This window comes from Myxine glutinosa, chromosome 1, assembly GCF_964187855.1.
Source record: "Myxine glutinosa chromosome 1, kmMyxGlut1.1, whole genome shotgun sequence".
NCBI lineage: Eukaryota > Metazoa > Chordata > Myxini > Myxiniformes > Myxinidae > Myxine > Myxine glutinosa.
Genome location: NC_136261.1, coordinates 56648379 through 56668503, shown reverse-complemented (window position 1 = coordinate 56668503; position 20125 = coordinate 56648379). Strand labels below are relative to the sequence as shown.

Sequence of the window (20125 nt, the reverse complement as noted above, 5' to 3'; positions counted from 1 at the left end):
CGTGCAGCGTTTAGGAGTGGAGTGCTCGACTTCATGCGCACCAGCCGTGCCCGCGCTGCCCTGCAATGCGCAAAAGAACCGTCCGGGCGCCGTGCTGCCGTACGAGCACAACCGGGTTCGTCTGCAGCATGTACGTGTCCAACACTCCACGGACTACATCAATGCCAGCCTGGTCGATGGTTACAGGTACCGGTGCAAAAATTGTCTGATCCTGTTGCCTATTTCTACAATGTGATTTGAAATCTAATCTGCCTTACCATTACTTTATCTGCCACATTCCCTTAAGTGGTCTCTTCCACGTCCCTAATATTCATGTCTCTCATGCGCAGGCATCGGCGAGCGTATATCGTCACTCAGGGCCCACTGGCTGGAACGACGGAAGATTTCTGGCGCTTGGTGTGGGAACAAAACTCGCCCATAATCGTTATGCTGACCAAACTACGAGAGATGGGCAGGGTGAGTAAACGCAATAAATGGCAGCAAAAAAATAAAGACATGGAAAATTAGTGAAAATATCTCCCTAGTAATTCTCTATAAAAATATCAATAAATTTTTCATATGGTGCTTCTCATTTAGAAGCAAAATTTCTAAGTACTTTGCAAAGGAGTAAGAGTTGAGGAAAGTGTAAATTAAAGAAAAGAAACTCAAAAATATGGCATTTAAGAGAGATTTCTAAACGACTCGTATAATTAGTGAGGTGATGAGACTTTTTAAAAGGGCAAGAGTTCCACAGGTGAGGGGCATATCTGAATAAAGTTAGATCACCAAAAGAGTTCATCCTCGTGTGCACATCTACCTGGAGATTCCGAATGTTTGATCGTAGCTTACCTCCGGGGGTTTAAGGTGTGATTGGGCCAGACATGTAGGCAGGAACCAATTTGTGTTTGGGTTTAAAGGATATCAGCAATATTTTAAAGTTATACATTTGTGTAATGGGTGCCAATGAAGTGTTTTGAGTTTGCGGGGCAGAGAGGGCAGTGGGTAGAAAGGATATGCAGGCACAGTGACATCACCAGGGTGATTATCATCATTATTATTACTTTCAAAGCTGGTTGGCATTCATAGAATACTTACCCTGCACAGTCAACTTGGTGCGAGCCAACTCTTCTGTTTTTGAATGGTTATTTTTCTTTGACCCAATATGGCTGCCAGACTACGTGAGCAATTACATCATAAATTTATATTCTCTAATATAATTGTTGCGAAGATCACGCTCAATAAATTGCAAACTGATCAGATTAAGCATTGCCCCTGTCAAATTATGACGTCATAATTAAGGTACCAATAACGTCATCGTTAACGACACTTATTCCACATGCGTAGTTCTTTACAATAAGCCACATTTCAATTTTTTCCACGGAGCGGTTTTGGAGAATTTTTTCCAAGGTAGCACCTGTACCACGTGACCTATGACATCATAATTATCATTAGAATATTCTTCAGGAGGAGGCGCTCATATGGTGACAAATTCGTGTCTATCAGACCAACAGTTGCAGAGAAAAGCAAGTTCATGCTGATCGGTTGAAGCATTATACTTGTCGAATTATGACATCATAACGAAGGCACAGATGACATCATCATTAACATGTCTTATTAGTCCCCTACCGGTGTACACCGGAGGGGACTATAGGTTTACAGTCTGTCAGTCTGTCAGTCCATCAGGCAAAGCAGTTTTCCGGACTTCTTTTCTAAACTCTTAATGCTCATAATTTCAAACTTGGTACATGGTTTCCTCATGATAAGTTACAGATCAAGTTCAAACTTCACGACGTTTCGATCATTTTTAACAAAGTTATGGCACTTTGAACTTTGGTAATTTCCCCAACAGTTTTCCGGACGACAGACTGCCGGTAGGGGACATGTATTGCTGCGCAATACTCAGAATGCTTGTTTTCTATGGGGAGTACTTGACAAGGCACCATGTTTCAATTTATTCCATGGAGTAGTTTCAGAGGTATAGAGGTGCGAAGTTTTTCCAAGATGGCGCCTGTACCACGTGATTTATGACATCATAATTATCACTACAATTCTACAGACGGAGGCGCTCCTATGATGAAAATTTCGTGTCAATCAGACCAACAGTTGCCGAGAAAATGAATTTTAAAAATGCAGACACACACGTACGTACTCAAAGCAATCGCTTAACCCTGCGTTTCGCTTAGCGAGCACAGGGTAATATTGTTTTTTGTGGAACATTACCAAACTTGGTGGCATAATGGTTAGAGCGTCTGTTCAGTGTCTGGGGGTATGTGGTTTGAACCCCAGCCAAGTCACCAAGGTTTGAACCAAAGACTTTTAAAATGGTATGTGCTGCTTCCTTGCTTGACGATCAACATTCAACTTGACAGACTTCCATCAAGGATAAAGCACATAAAACAACTATAGTTTGGCAGCCATTGTGCAGACTTGATGGGGTTAATGCATGGCTTCCTCCCGCATTGAAGTTCCTTTTAAGAGAACATGTATTATTATTAGCGGCCAAAGGATGAGCGTATCCACCAGGCCCACTTGAGGAGAAAGAATCCAGACCAAGCGGCATCAACCAGATTCCAGTGCGACACTTGCAGGAGACGTGTGCAACTGCAGCTGGCCTCGCTGCGCATTCTTGTGCTCGCCACAGGACATGATACCCATCAGTCTTCGTCGGACTCGATGTGACTTCCATCATCATCATCATCATCATCATCATCATCATCATCATTAGCTTAACTGGAATTGCAATTCCAGTTAAGTATTGTCATTGTGCGCATTCTGTCTGGCCGTCTCCTTTTTCGACTTCCGTCCTATTTCGATCCGTCATCCTATTTAGACCAAACGGCTTGGCCAATGCGGCTGAAATTTGGCAGCAAGGTTTCGCTCCTGACTGTTAATGGAGATTGCAAAGCTCGCTCCGGTCACATGACTTTAAGTAGGACAAAAGTCCTTCGGAAATCTTATGGCATAATTAGACCTTCAAAAATCTTTTTCTTCAGACTCTCCAGTCAGAATGCTACCAAATTTGGGTTACAACATTAGGTCAGAGTAGGGATGATAAATTGTGGAGGTAGGCAGATCACGTGACTGGATGTGAATCAAAATGGCCGACTTAGTGAATTATTGGTGAAATCGCATACACTCTTACAAACTTCTTCTCCAGACCCAACAATCAGAATGCTACTAAATTTAGGTTACAGCATTAGGCCAGGGCCGAGATAAGCTCCAGGTCCAGTGATCCTATTTTTCTTATTATTATAACTAGCAAACGGTACCCGCCCTAAGGGCGGGGCTTCATTTGGGAAGCCCATATGAAAAGGCAAAATATCAGAAATTGAAGGCTTTTTTTATTTTAAACGATTCATATAAACATCCGTTGAATCATATCACACGCAAATCATCAAAATCTAAACAGTACATGGCGCCCATTTTGAAAAAAGATTGAATTCTGCAAAACAGAAGTGGCCGCTACACGTCTTTCTCAGTCGCACGTTTATGTGTGAAGAGTGCGCGCCGAATCTGTAACACGGAAGCGGCCGCTACACCTGTTTCTCAGTCGCTTTGCACATGCTGCCATGTTACTTCAGAGCCACACGTTTATATTGGAAGAGTTCGCCAGGAGTCGATCTACTCTCTTCTGGTACGTAGAATTTCAACAAAAGCTACATCAATGTTCATATCGTAATATTATTCCATCGTATTTGGAAAAACTGGAAAATTGGAAAAACAATATAGCCTATTTTACTCCAGGGGGTCCTAGGATTACCCACCCAAAATATCGTTGTGATCGGTTCAGCCGTTTTTGCGGTACCTTCGAATGGACAGACGGACGGACGGACATTTGGTGAATTATAGTAAGATGATTACTCTGGAAGAGGGTTTTAAGGTGACGGATGGGCAAACACAGACAGCACATGCCTTCCAAAGATACACATAATTCTAGATGAGGCCTTACTAAATTCCTACACAGTGTTAACCCTACCTCTTTTGATTTATAATTTATCCCCGTGTGAATACAAACTAAAACCACGTTAGCTTTACCTCGAGCTGCCTGACACTGTGCTGTCTTCTTATCCCCCCCCCCCCCCCCTCCCACACCCCTCCACAACTTTACCATCCCCAGATGCTTCTCTTGTATGACTTTCCATAACACTGCCCCTTGCATTTTGTAATACCTATTTCCATTATTCTCCACATCCATTAGCATCTGACATTTCCTTGTGTTTAACTTTCTTAATGCATAACCTTTCAAGGCTATGATTTTTACAGGCTTGTTCAAGCAATAAACATACATCCATAAGGCAAAAATGTCTGCTCATCCAGTAATTTCTGTCTTTAAGGCTTCATCAGGAAAACTAAAAAAGGTTTTCATTAAAATTATGACAAACCATTAATAAAGCCAAAGGGAATAATGAATATTAGGGCCCTATAACTACAAACCCCACATTGGCAGTGATAGGAAGAAACAATGCCAGAATTAAAAGTGTGAATACAAGACAAAGTTGGAAAACCCATCAAATATAATGGAAGATCTGTGAAAAGAGAGAGAATGGCCAGATGTGATAAATGTAGTTGATAGGCCCGACATAAACATTCAAGTGGACATGCATTACAACCCTATCATACACACAAACATTATCAGCATATGTTAACTCTGGAATGAATAACGGGTCTTGCTGGTAAAGGGTTAATGGCCAAAACGGACATTTCCCTGATGAAGGATTAATGGCCAAAACGTCAGCTTCTCCTTGCTTCCCACGACGGATAGCAAACCTCAATCAACGTTCTGTTGATTTCGTCCATTCTGTTAAATATATATCGATTCCGGATGATGAGGTTAACTATTATATCATCTGAATAAATGATCATGTAAATGTATATACGGTATTTTATATATATATATATATATATATATATATAATATATATATATATATATATATATATATATATATATATAGATATATATATATATATATATATATATATATATATATATATATATATATATATATATATAGATATAGATAGATATATATATATATATATATATATATATATATATATATATATATATATATATATATATACATATATATATATATGTTATAATAAATAATTAATTGCATGTGCACATGTTATCTTGCACAGGTATCCCATGAAAAATGATATTGCCACTCGGTGCAACAGCTGTTTGTTTTGTGAACCAGGCCTCCCTAGAGTCACTTAGGACAATGGGTCGAAATCCCCAAAACAAAATGTTGCCCAGCTGATAATGCTGTGAACTCCCTCATTGTGTGTGTGCAGGAAAAGTGCCATAGGTACTGGCCAGCAGAGCGTGCGGCGCGTTACCATTTCCTGGTGGTTAGCCCCATTGCTGAGTACAACATGCCACAGTACATCCTGAGGGAATTCAAGGTGACAGATGCAAGGGTACGTTGAGGCCAAGCTGGTCTGTTTTGGTGTAGAATGGCCAAATGTAACTTAATGCTGATGAGTGTGAGAGGAGGTGTGCAAGAATGATAACCCCTTCAAATGTAAATTGCATTGCTCTAGTGTCTGCCACTTCAAAGATATCAAAATGAAAGGAATGCCAACTAATTAGACAACATAAGGCCAAGTTAAAAAAAAAAAATGTTTCTCGTCCCCGCCCGCTTCCTTTTTGGTCGCCGCCTACTTTTATTTACTATTTAATACTTTTTTTTTTTAATATATACTTGTTTTAAAAAAAATTGTTTTGCGAAGAAACTCGGTCTAAAACTTGCCGTTTCCGGGCGTTTGCTGATCGTATCTTGTGCATTGATGATCTGAACTATTGTGGATTCCGCCCTCTAACGGAACTTCCTGGTTAATACATGCTAGGCTTAACGCAGACACTTTGTGCTAAAGACGGTCAATTCTCGCAGCGGTTGTGCACTGGGCAAGTGCAATTTACGTGTAAAAATCTTGCATTTCATACTTTTAATGGTACAAATTTGAGTAGGGAATATGACGATATTCGTGTGTGTAAGCATACATTCGTCGACAAAAGTTTTGAAGTCTTGGTTCGCGAGATCAGTTGTAGATGAGAAGCGAACGTTGAACGATCTCTTCGCTAAATTTGCCAGTGGAGAATTTGACGATGGAGATGACATTGGTGATGGATACCAAACAACGAAAGTAAGTTGGCGTCGTGATATAGCGTAAATATTTAAGCCATATCAAGACATACATTTTCTAGTGTACTTGTTTTTAAATACTTGGTGCATTAAAAAATCCATATGTAGCTGTAACGCTATACTTGGATGGCCTAGTACTAGTTGTAGTTACATGCTTGTACAAATATTATGCCTTGTTCTGAAAGTTTGGTATTCATACTTTGACATACATATTTATAACAGTGGCTCTTGTAAGTTTGAAGAAGAGAGAACTGAGAAGGAAAGAAAATCACAATTTCATTTTTTGCATAAGTAAAGCAGTGCATGGTTAGAATGTTTAAAATGGTTCTCACTTTATGGATGACATGTACAAGATTGACATAAGTCTCACTGGGATTTCTTACTTTAATATTTATGGAACAGACCATAAGATAGACCAAGTCCTATAGTCATTAGTTTCACTATGTGGGGGGAGGGCAAACTGTTGATGAAACATATATTATTTAGTCCCACTTCTGGTTTTGTAAGAGGGAAGGATCACCCTTCCAATGAAACTACAGTAGTTGTTTTTTAGGATTTCATCAATCTTTTGGTCTGTTCTCTGAGTCGTCCCCAATATGAACAATTCTTGTACTATTAGTGTATTATTGTGTATTTATATTAAACAAGGACACATACCAAATTTAAACATTGTCATTGTTTATTTTTGGTTTTATTCAAATATAGTTTGTCCGGTGTAACACATGACATGTTCCATTGATTGATTCTATTCATATGCGATTTCAGTTAAAACATATATTTATTTGCTAATTTGGAAATGAAATTGCAGGCCTTTCGGTAACAATCAACACTGGCATGTTTCACATTACATTGGACAAACTATAGAGTCTTTAAGTCAGCCACAGTGGTCATTCAATTCATGGCAGCCATCTTGGAAAAAAATAGCAAAAAAAATGAAAATAGTAAATAGTAAGGGCCTCCCTCCTCCTTTTTTCAAAAAAGTCCGCACGAGAAACTTCTTTTTTTTTTTACTTGGCCTAATGTATTGCTTGAGATTTAAAACTGTACTCTTAATTGTTCATTCGGGCAATCCCAATTTTCTACTTTCCGTTAAAGGGCAGGCAGGATGATGCAGATGCAGCATACTCGCCTTTACGCCATCCAGTCTGGGTTCATTTCTTGAAGTGACGATGAACTATAACATTTGTGTTTCGCAGGCAGGATGTTGGTTGCATCATCAAGTACTCCGTCCTCCAGATGGACGTTGAGCTTGGGATGCATCATGCCAATATTATCTGGTGAACATTGTAGATCCCACAACGTCTTTCAATAAAGAGTAGGCGGGCTATCGCTGGCACCCTGGACAAATTACAAATCCCTGCCCCGACTGTGCCTATGGGGCAAGCAATGCAGCCACCATTGTGAGGTTCTTGGCTAACTTACCGCATGACCAGGAGCAGAAAGTTGTTGCATTTCCTGGAAAATTGACCATCAGAGGTTGCCAGCCCAGAAAGAACAATGATAACTACTGTTACAAACTTCTACAAGTTAATTATTTTTAATAAGAGTACTGCATGAGTAGACAGGTAGATAATTGGTGAATCCAACCAAGTGGTTTCCATTTCCAATGACTCGTTTTTTTTAATGTGAAAAAAATATTTGCCTATTTATTAATGGGTCCTCAAACTGCCATCCTGGTATCTCACAAGCAGTGTGATTCATCAATGTGTGTGCCGTCTCTCAGATGGACGTTAAACTGGGCATCCTGTCTGATAGCTTTATTTTGGTGAACGTTAAATATCCCACTGTGTCCTTCGTAAAGAGTGGGCACCTTGAGAAACTTTGCTTTGCCTATTTTTCTGCATACAAAGTCAAGGCTCATGGAAAAGCAGGTCATATAACACAAATGAGGAAAAAAGGCAACATGCAGACAGTGGGACAACAGGTGAATGGAAAAAGCAAGGGAATGAATGAAGAATGAAAGGAGGACCATGTGAGTAAGAGAGCTTGGATATGGGAGGGTTAATGGGGATAGAAAAGAGATGTGGGATGACATGAGATGGTGGTGCATCGGCACCTTCGAAACCCTGGAGAAAAGAGTGGGATTTCACTGCCTCAGGAATGTAGTTCCACAAGCAGGAAAAAAAATGAACAGAGGAGTGAAGATGAGCGGGTACATCTGGATTTTTGGAGTTTAATAAAGAAGGGTTGCTGGCAAAATGTGTGCATCACTTGGTAACCGGATACATGCAGAGAGTTGAAAGAAAAGAGGGAACAAGAGCAGAATAGATGTGAAAGAAAAGAATAACGCCACCAAATTTTCTGCGATGGAAGAGCAGTAGGCATTGTGCTTCAGCTTCTTTGTTGGAAATTCCAATGATGTTTAGAGCTTTGGATACCACAACATCCAAGAGAGAGATAAGTGAAAAAACAGGGGCACTGGCCTTTCGGCGAGAGCAATGTTACACTGAACTATGGATAAAGGCCTTGTGGGTTGTGAGAAATTCAGATGTACCAAGAAAGGAAATGGTACGATGAAGGATGCTCATTCTACGGTTTGCCTTGAAGATGAAATTTCATACATGGTCTGCACAGGAGAGGTTGTGACTAGTAGCGTGGCCCAGATGCTTGAGAAACTAAACTGAATAATATGAAAGAAAGACAAGATTACTTTCGCAAACTAGATGGTATTCATAGAATACTTACCCTGCGCAGTCAACTTGTTGCGAGCCAACTCTTCTGTTTTTGAACATTTTTTTTCTTTGATCCAATATGGCTGCCAGACCACGTCAGCGATGACATCATAAATTTATATTCTCTAACATAATTGTTGCATAGATCATGCTCAATACATTTCAAACTGATCAGACTAAACGTTGTCCCTGTCGAATTATGACGTCATAATTATGGCACCAATGACGTCATCGTTAACAACACCTATTCCCCATATGGAGTTCTTTACAATGAGCCATGTTTCAATTTTTTCCATGTAGCGGTTTTGGATATAGAGGTGCAACATTTTTTGATTTTTCCAAGATGGCGTCTGTACCACATGACCTATGACGTCATGATTATCATTAAAATATTCTCCAGGAGGAGGCCCTCCTGCGGTGAAAATTCCGTGCCCATCAGACCAACAGTTGCTGAGAAAAAAAATTCACAATGATCGGATAAGTTTTTTTTTTTTTTTTTTTTTTTTTTTTGTATACTGAATCGAGGCTCGTGAAAGAGCTAACATTTATTTCACAAACAAATCAACCACACAAACAAAACACACAAAAAGAGGGAGCGGAAGACAAGATGGGGAGAGAAGGGGAAACACAAAACCACAACATTTGAGAGCAGGGAGAAGTGTGGGAGGGAGAGGGCTTGGGGGCAGGAGGCGTGGGAAGGGGAGGGGAGGGGGAGATCGGATCAAGCGTTATATTTGTCGAATTATGACGTCATAACGAAGGCACCGATGACATCATCATTAATATATTTTATTCCCCAAGGGCAGTACTTGACAATGAGCCATGTTACAAATTTTTCCATGTAGTGGTTTCGGAGATATTGAGGTGCAACTTTTTTCGATTTTTTTCCAAGATGGCGTCTGTACCACGTGACCTGTGACGTTATAATTATCATTATAAAATTCTACAGGAGAAGCCGCTCATATTCTCAAAATTTCGTATCCATCAGACTAACATTTGCAGAAGAATTTTTGTTTTATTCATACTGATCAGATCAAGCGTTGTACTTGTCGAATTATGACGTCATAATTAAGGCACCGATGACATCACCATCAACATATCTTATTCCCCATGGTGAGTACTTGACAATGAGCCATGTTTGATTTTTTTCCATTGAGCGGTTTCGGAGATATAGAGGTATAACGTTTTTCCAAGATGGCGTCAATACCACGTGACCTATGACGTCATAATTATGAATAAAAAATTTCTACAGGCGGAGGCACTTCGATGGTAAAATTTTGTGTCAATCGGACCAACGGTTGCCGAGAAAATGAATTTTTGAAATGCAGAAACGTACGGCACACGGCACTTGAATGCTTAACCCCGCTTTTCGCTTCACGAGCGCAGGGTAATAGGTTTATGACACCAGTGTAGATTCTGAAATCGTTTAGATGATTGTGTTATTTGCAGAACTACACACATACAGTGCTGGCTTGTGGTGAGGGTATGGAATCAGTATCCCAGGGGTTGTGGGTTAAAATGCAGTTGTAGACAGCTTAAGGATATATATTCGAAGTTCTACAAACTGAACTAATCTCAGGAGAATTACTCTGTCACTCTCAGAATTTTAGTAAACCCCCAGCTGTTTCATTGTTTACATAAATGGAGGGGTAATCGGCCAGCCCTGCTTGCAGTGTGCATGTGTTGCCAGGTGCATGCATTGTGGTTGACCATTAATGCCCACAGCGTAGCTTGTGCTAAGATCCCGAAAATACTGCTGATGAAAACACAGAGCAGCCAAGAATCCCCTCTAATCAAATAACAATCTTACTATAATTCACCAAATGTCTGTCCGTCTGTTCGAAGGTACCGCAAAAACGGCTCACCCAATCGAAACGATATTTTGGGTGGATAATCCTGGGATCTCCAGGAGTAAAATAGGCTATTTAGTTTTTCCAATTTCAGCTTTGGTCTCCAGTATTCTCAGGTTTGGACTCCCGCATAACATTCGCGTTCACATAACGTTCATTGTGACGATGTTCTCATTGTGAAGATGTATGTGTTCACGGTAGTGTTTGGCCTGACGGTGTGAACGTAATTTCGTAATGTTTTTCGTTTCGTAATCCTTTAATGAACGTTTAATGTTTAATGAACGTTTAATGTTTAATGAATGTTTAATGCCCTTTGATGTCCGGGGCCGCGCGCGCGTGCTACACTGGACGGGCCAGCATGTACCTTGCCCTTCGCCGTCAGGCTCGGGTAAACGGCTGAGCCCCATCCGTGATGGGGACTGGGGCTTGAGACAGTGTCCTTCATTAAAACTATAATAAACGCTGTCTCCATCGATCTTGCCAAGGCCGTAACAGCCGTAACGTTTAATCTCTACATGAGAGAATTTCACATCGCTATTTGGGCGGTGAATACGCGAACAGATCGCTGTCTCCATCGATCTTGCCAAGGCCGTAACAGCTATCAGCTCAAAATCCTTTTAAATGTTGATTTGGTACAGTTACACGTATCGGGAATTTGGTACACGTATCGGGAGTACATACGACATAGCGATTGTAAACACGATTATCGATCACGATCATCACGATCACGATCATCACGATCATAGTGTATCGATCACGATTTGAAACACGATGGAATCATATTTACCGATATGAACAGTGATGTGGCTTTTATTTAAATTCTAAAGATACTGTTTAGATTTTGATGATTTGCGTGTGATATGATTCAACGGATGTTTATATGAATCGTTTAAAATTAAAATAAAAACCTTCAATTTCTGATATTTTGCCTTTTCATTTGGGCTTCCCAATTGAAACCCCGCCCATGGGGCGGGTACCGTTGCTAGACCCACATGGCGTTGCTGGGCGGGTACCGTTCACCAAATGTCCATCCGTCCGTCTGTCTGTTCGAAGGTACCGTAAAAACTGCTGAACCGATCGCAAAGATATTTTGGGTGGATAATCCTGGGATCTCCAGGAGTAAAATAGGCTATTTAGTTTTCCCAATTTCAGCTTTAGTCTCCAGCATTCTCAGGTTTGGACTTACGCATAACATTCGCGTTCGCATAACGTTCATTGTTCTCATTGTGACAATGTTGTTTTCCCGGGTGGCACACAAAAGGCTGCACCGATCGCTGCACGGACTCGATCGGACTCGGTGACCTCGGACAAAGACCTTTTATAAGGACACGGGTTTAATCCCTGCTTGAGAGAATTCAACCCATTTCAACTGAAGGAAACACTTATCGGGAGTACATACGACATAGCGATTCTGAACACGATTAGTTTAATCTCCACATGAGAGAATTCCACATAGATATTTGGGCGGTGAATACGCTAACAGATCGCTGTCTCCATCGATCTTGCCAAGGCCGTAACAGCTACCGGCTCAAAATCCTTTTAACTGTTGATTTGGAAGTTTTTACAATGAAGGAAACGCGTATCGGGAGTACATACGACATCGGGAGGAATAACTGCACGCGTCTTCAGTATCAAGCTTAAATCTGTCATGGCGGATCTGAAGAGCGGAATGCTTGGAGAAGTGGTGGGCTACTTCGGCATGAAGGAAGATCAGAAACGTGGACTCCCACACTCCCACATCCTGCTGATACTTGCTCCCGCATGACGTTATTTTCCCGGGTGCCGCACAAACGGCTGCACCGATCGAGATTTAACGGATGTTTATATAAATCGTTTAAAAGTAAAAAAGCCTTCAATTTCTGATACTTAGCCTTTTTATTTGGGCCTCCCAATTGAAGCCCCACCCGTAGGGCGGGTACCGTTGCTAGTATACTGTAATTAAAACTAGTACGGCACTCGATAGAGCGCATACCTCTGCCAGGATGAACAGTTTACGTTTTGTATCCCACTGATATGCCGGATCTGGATTCAGATCTCCAAAATCTAATCGGCTTGTTCTTGTCACCTAACCAACTCATCCACCAAGTTTTGTCATAATCAGTCGACAACTTTTTGAAATATCATGTTATATATCGCTTTTAGCCCGATCTCTCAATGGTGAAGAATCACTTAAAAATTAAATAACCCTCGTATCCGGATCGGGATTGGGATCTTCACCAAAATTGAGTCGATTCGTCCTTGTCACACACCCAACCTGACCACCAAGTTTCGTCCGAATCCGTCCATGACCTTTTGAGATAGCGTGCTGTATATCGTGTTTTCCCTATCTCTCAATGGTGAAGAATCACTCAAAAAATTCTCCGAGCCGGATCTGGATCTTCACCAAAATATAATCATTTTGTCCGTGTCACACACCCAAACTCTCCACTAAATTTCGGCCATATCCGTCCACAACCTTTTGAGATATCCTGGTCACAAACAAACATACAACAACTCAGGGGTGAAAACATAACCTCTGCCCGCCTTCGGTGGCAGAGGTAAAGGTCGGAGTTCTTGATAATGCTAACTTTTGTAATTGTGCATATTGTTAAGATTTATTTGTTCTTATTTTTGTCTTTATTTGTGCAAATTAATGCAACAAGTAATTAAGATAACTTTTTCTGCAGCATGTTTCAGAAAATCATTACTCTTTTGCCTGACATCCCTCCTCACCCTCCCTTTCCAGGATGGCCAATCACGGACGGTAAGACAGTTCCAGTTCAGTGATTGGCCAGAGCAAGGTGTACCACGTATGGCTGAGCCCTTCCTCGAGTTCCTTGGTCAGGTGCATAAAACTAAAGACCAGTTCGGACAGGATGGGCCTATCACAGTGCACTGCAGGTGAACTTTTTTCTTTGTCTCTCGCTCTGCTTGTTTCTGCACATTGTGTGCTCATGGCCAGTCGCTGGTTGCATGGTACCGTCTTGTCTTGTGTAAGAAAATTTGTTTTATTTTATTTTAATTTCCTGTTCTTTATTTTAAGCTTCCTCTGCTCCCTCCGTCCTCTGGCCTGCCCAGCTCCGGCAGAATACATGTGCTCTTCCAGTAACCTCCTAGTTAAACTCCCAAATCTAGACTTAGCACACTCCTTGTCATGTCATCCTCCATCCATACCTGCAATCTTTTATTCTCTCATTAACTCCCCTAACCCAACCCTCTTCTTACAGGTTAAGACCCCAAACCCAACTTTTGTCTTTTGGGATACTTTGTGTATTCCCCTTCTTTCTCTCATCTTTCATGTTTGTTTATTGCCTTAATTCTTGCAAGCTACCTGTTGCAAGAAGGTAAGGTACCTTATTGCAAGATACCTGTTGTAAGATACCTGCCACAATGTGCCTGATGCCACACTGTCAATACATTGCCTTTTTACCTTCTGTCACTTCACTCTTCCATGAGCCAAGGTTTTGCATCCAAAACAATTTGTTTGATGGACTGTTCCGCTTAATGGGTCTCTACTGTATATCGATAGTGAAGCCTTAGTCAAGTAGTCTATTGTGGTTGTTTAGCGCTGGTGTTGATCAGGATTTCAGATTATCTAGTGATTGTATATTTAAAGTGGGGGTGCTGCATTTGGTGGTTGTTAACAAGGTGATATTGGATTTGTGTGGGTGTTGTGGTTTTGCAGTGCTGGAGCTGGTCGTAGTGGTGTGTTCGTTACCATTAGTGTGCTTTTGGAGCGCATGAGGAGTGAAGGTGTGCTTGACGTTTTCCTAACCGTCAAGATACTTCGTCTGCAACGGCCAGGGATGGTCCAAACTCAGGTTAATTTTACTACAACAACAACAACAACAACATTGACTTAAATTCGAATTAGTACATTGATTCCTTGATGTAACTGTTTAATTACGTGCTGGCCTATCCCATTAGATTGAGCCATTTTGCATTTTGTTGAAGGATTATAATATATGTATTTTTTATAGTTAAAAACGACCAACATCAGCCATCCCATAGATGATCTTTGACCCCCGTGAATGATCAAAATGATGTTTAAAGTGAAACTCTAATGCGTTCAGAGTTAACATTTCTTTACAAATAGATGGTTTATTATAAAAGAAATACAGGGGATAAGGAAGGGCAGGACGATCAATAAATAACGGAACAGATCTGGTGGTTGACAGACACAGAAATGGGATGGAAGGGGAAGCAAACAAACAACAACATTTTGTTGAAGGAATGGGAAACACACAAACTTGTACAAAAATACTTATTTTCACCCCGCTATGGCGCCAAAATACCGGATTTAAACCATGCAAAAAGGGGGGTCACAGGCAAGGATTTCAAGCAAGCTTGAGCTGATGTTGCTGTAGGTTGATGATGGATGTGCAGGTTGGCGTGGCACAGGATGAAGTGCAGCTCGAGGCAGCGGGAGAATGACGACAAGGATATTTTGTCCTTTTCCTTTGTAACTGGTCCTCCTCCTCCGAGACGACAAAGCAGAGACAGAGAAAAAGAAAGGAAGAGAAAAAAATGGAAAGAGATGTTCTCTCTAAAAGATCTAACTCCAACTCTCCTCCAACTCCTACTCATTTCAGCCCCAACTGCCGCAAGCATGCACCGACAGTGCCTTTACTCCCTCTAGGACTGCCTGCCCAGCACTCGGCTGGCCCCATTCATTCACTGACTGTGGGTGATGCCATCGCTCAGGTCTTCCTGCCCTGCAGGGTGGCTCCTCGTTAAAATATTTGACTTTTATATGACAGATCCTGATATACAGTAGGTGTAAATCTAAAGTACTTGGGCACATTGAACAAGCTCGTCTTAACACCCTCAGCACATCATGACGTCACCATCACGATGTACGAGACTCAGCGCTCATCATTGCAGCATAATGTTTAAAATCATCTGCTGTGGCATGTATGTCCTTTTCAGACATATGGATGGTAAACCCACACACTGTGTATAGTATAAGGCAACAAATAGTTTCCCATCGCAGCCATTGCTGAACTGCTTGTGAACAACCAGCAGCATTATCTGTCACACAAACGCATTGTCTTTTGCCTTACAGCCAGAAGGCCGCAGTTTTGTGGTTGGGAAAGAAAAGTTGATAAAAACCAGTACTCCAACCTCAAACAAACAAATAAACAAGCTCGTTCTTATATACAACATATACAAGTTGGGTCACCCCATCAAGATGTGGTTATTTTGACTTTAGTAAAACATCTAGAAAATTGGTGTTCACTAAGATTTGGTCATAAATTAGCAAAGTAATAAATACGTGAACACATTGGAAAGGAGGGAAACGCAACAACGGCAACTTCGAGGAACACTTGTAGGAAGAATGGACGAGGGGAAATAAACACCCAAAAAAACATCTCGACCCAGAAATGGATGTTTTATACCTGGAGCAAAAATAAACTTGGGAGTGCAACGCAGCAATGAGGGAACAATGGCCTCCTCATTTCCTTGTTTAAGGTCATACAGGATCATTTGATCTCTCCTTATCCTCACTGTGGTCCTGTGAAGACTATGGACTCTTTGTATATTAATTTCCATTCTGCAGATGTAAAATGTATATTTAAATGCAATGGATTTAATTCCCGACAAAGCATCCACCTGAGAATGTGTAGACCATACAGTTCAAGCTCCGCCCTCTTCCCCTGGGTCAAAGGAATCGCATGACATATGATGCTCCATTGCCAAAGCGTCGTTCGTTGATGTTATTACATCAACTTGATTAAGATTTGAAATTTTTTATTGTAACATTCACCTTCGCCTGCAAAAATAATGGAATTTGTGCTTCTTCCATGAGACTTCCATGAGAGGTGAGGCATGAAGTGCAGAAGTCACAGGCTGCCGTAGAGAGCAACACTCCATTATGCTGTGTATATTGAAGTACCAAGGTATCCATGGCATTCGTTTTTGCAAAACCCATTACCTGTAGCCATGGTTGTCCAACCTAGGTTTCGGGTAACGAGAGAATTCCATAATGCATTGCAAGATAAACCTCCTAAATCAAGTATACCAAGACTAACCAAGTATATTGGTCAGTTGCGTTTGTTATTCTGTCTGTCTGTCTGTTTGTTTGTCTGTCTGTCAATCGCCTACAGGTCACAATTCTAAACCAATCGTCAAACTTCACCAAGTTGTAGAGGTCGTCACAATTGAGAAGCCTATTGATTTTGAGGTCAACGGTCATCTGGAGGTCGAATTTCTAAAATCGCCATTTTTCATCCGATTGACTTGAAAATTGAACGGCATTTATATAAATGTCATTGAAGATTGAATCAATAAATTGGGAAATCAACTATTTTTGAGGTCAAAAGGTCAAAGGTCAACTTGTCAAACTTCCAAAATCATCAATTTTCATCTCAAAAACCATAAATTTTCATCCGATTGACTTGAAAATTTAACAGCATTTACATTGTGCCTCACTGAATTGGGAAACGAACTATTTTAAGGTCAAAAGTTTAAAGGTCAACTCGAGGTCAAACTTCCAAAATCATCAATTTTCATCCGATTGACTTGAAAATGTAAAAGCATTTGCATAGTGTCTCACTGAATTGGGAAACTAACTATTTTAAGGTCAAAAGGTCAAAGGTCAACTCAAGGTCAAACTTCTAAAATCATTAACTTTCATCTGAAAAATTGTCAGTTTTCATCCTATTGCCCCGAGCTTTGATCAAGATCATCAATTTTAATCTTGATGAAATGGTCGATTTGATGGATCAATGGCAACCTTTTTTGGGGGGTGCTGGTGGATTTTGCAAGTATTGTGCTCTGCATGACGTCTTCTTGTTACATTATTAATCTTCCACATTCCTGTTACAGGAACAGTACGAGTTTTGTTATCGAGCAGCACTGGAGTACCTGGGAAACTTTGACCACTTCGGAAACTGAGCTGCAACAGCGCAACATCTATGTGACTTAAAACAACAAGCCAAAAGGAGACAACAGCAATGGACCCAAAACAACAATGGGAAACTATTTGTAAAAGGATTACAAAGAAAAGCAATGGTGTCACCACAATCGTACAATAATATACCGACTTTGAATGACTTCAACAAAATGATCTGGGTTATCATCATCAACATTACATGGGAATAATCCATCCTCTCTTATCCATCCTCTTATTTGTTCATTTTCAATATCTTTGCCGCATCACGTCTTCTTGTAATGATCCTCTTTTTGTCACTCCTTTTTCCTCTCCAATCCGTTCCTCTTCAACTGACCTCTTGCTTTAAAACTCGTTAAGTCATCCGGATCTTCACAGGTCGAGTCACCTTATTCTTGACAGGCAAAATGCATGAAGAACAATAATCCGTTACATCACGTCGTAGATGGTAAAGGGAGGATTGCGAAGAGAAAGAAGATGCAAGATGGGAAATGTCGGGTACGTTGTTTTGAACCATTTTTATGCTTAATACGAGTTAATCTTGACACATTATACCATAGGAACTCTTCACAAATGAAATGCATGAGAATGGTATCGGGTGTTTGCGAACAATGCAAAAACGTGGTCAGGTACAAAGGGCCGTGCACTGAAGGTCTTCTATGAAAAAGCAAAGATGGAGGTGCTTGTCTCATTAAAGAAAAGAAAACCACCTTGAAGTGCAGCTCTACGGTGAACACAGAAAATCAAAACTACCATTGGCTATTTCGTCTTATCAGTGGTAAAACGTTCACCACCCAACCGGTTGCTATTTGTTCCTTTACTGCCTTTCTTTGTTTGTTTTTAACAAAGAAAGTTAAAAAAATAATTGCACTTTACTTACAACTGGATTTGCTTTCGATACCTTAACAAACTTAAAATCGATGTTTGTTTCAATGCTTTAAAAACATGCCATTACCCAGCGCTCTTAAGATTCTGTAAAAAGAGACTTGAAGGTTTCGCTTGCGCACCGTCGATTACTATACCGTTGCCAGTTTATGTAAATGGGACATTTTGTTGTTTCGCTATACATATTGTTTATTGCTTTATTTGGCTCATTGCCCTTTATTTGACGAATACTTGTATTCACATGTAGTTCTTTGCTTTTCCTTCATCATCTTTGTCTATATCAAGAGCATTATGTAAAAGCTTGGCCGATTATTGTGCATTCTTTTGTCACGTTCACCTGGCGACGAAAGTTCAATGTCCTCATTCATGGAAATGTGAACCACATCTATCATCGTTCATCGAGTTGTTATATTTTTCACAATCGAGTGTTTGTATTTTTACACAAAAAGGCAGAATTTTCGAAGGTTTGCAAAACATTACTTCTACTGATGTATGAATGGAATTCTACAAAAGAAAGATAAGAAGAACACGAGTTGTTGAAAACTTCCTATTTAGGTTTTATTAGTAATTTTCTTTTTTTTACCCACTTGGCGACATGTAAAGCTTAGAGGAGGGGAAGAAACAAAAATGCAAGGTTGGCTTTGGTGTTTTTTGACACAACAGGGATTGAATGTTGTGTGACCTGACAAGGAGCCAAGCGGAATAAAGCCTGAGCATCAGGAGAGTGGATTTGATTGGTAGATTTTAATGTTTTTTTGTGAAGTTGTCATCCTTTGTACATAAAATATAGAATATAAAAACGGTGTATCGAAAGTAGTTTGAACTCAAAATGCCATAAGAGTCCGGAATCTCTAAAAGGGATCTGAGAATTGCCATTAAAATGTACATTAAGTAATAAAAAGAAAAAGAAGAAACATTGAGACTGAAACAGCCTTCCATTGTAACCGGGATCTGATTTGGAGTTTGCTCACCGATGTCCTTTTGTAATGCTTAGATTACGTGTGGTCGCTAACGGTGAAGGGATACAAATGTCCAATCTTATCATTTCATATCGACCTGAAACTCGTATCTGTGAGACTCAAGCGAAGGCCTAAGTCTGATTTGAAACAATCCAAAAATAATCTTAATGCCAATTCTTACTCGAATCACACCACAGCCTTAACCTCCTCATTTTCCTATTTCTGACTCTTAACCAATAAATTTTGCGTGACCCAGTCATGGATGTTTAGACTATAAACTAGAAGGCAAAATATTTTTCCTCATCTTTTCCTCACCTGAACACAAGCGGTTCTAGTAAAGACTTTCCTTGCCAACACACACACACACACACACACACACACACACACACACACACACACACACACACACACACACACGTGGTATTTCTTCCCCAACTCCATGCAGTCCTTCAACTCAAAACTTTTCCTTTTATGTACAGCTGTAAATTTCAGTTACATCGAATTGAATAACTCCAAATGAAAACTTCCCAACGTTGATTAAACATTAATTATTTGAATAATGCTTATGTACCCAAGATCAGTTGGGTTACATAAATGTCATCCCACTTCTCTGAATTTAACACCACTCGCCCATTGCATATAATGAATGATTGCCATGCTTGTAATCGTCAACAGAATGATTCTTTCTCGACTCTGCATAGGTTTGTCTTTACTCGCCTCCTAATTCTGTCTTCCAATTTCGATCTAGAATCCTCCTC

General features: G+C 40.4%; 2 protein-coding genes across 3 annotated transcripts in view; both read left to right on the top strand.

Moving 5' to 3' along the window:
• LOC137424305 (receptor-type tyrosine-protein phosphatase delta) overlaps positions 1 to 19328 on the top strand; it is a 413851-nt gene extending 394523 nt beyond the window's left edge. Inside the window, exons 31-36 of the mRNA XM_078772183.1 lie at positions 8 to 186; positions 330 to 456; positions 5280 to 5405; positions 13378 to 13532; positions 14317 to 14452; positions 17460 to 19328. Coding sequence (XP_078628309.1) covers positions 8 to 186; positions 330 to 456; positions 5280 to 5405; positions 13378 to 13532; positions 14317 to 14452; positions 17460 to 17528 — 792 coding nt within the window. The 3' untranslated portion in view covers positions 17529 to 19328. The remainder of the gene's footprint in view (positions 1 to 7; positions 187 to 329; positions 457 to 5279; positions 5406 to 13377; positions 13533 to 14316; positions 14453 to 17459) is intronic.
• MED8 (mediator complex subunit 8) overlaps positions 1 to 20125 on the top strand; it is a 313799-nt gene that overhangs the window by 181296 nt on the left and 112378 nt on the right. The window lies entirely within an intron of this gene.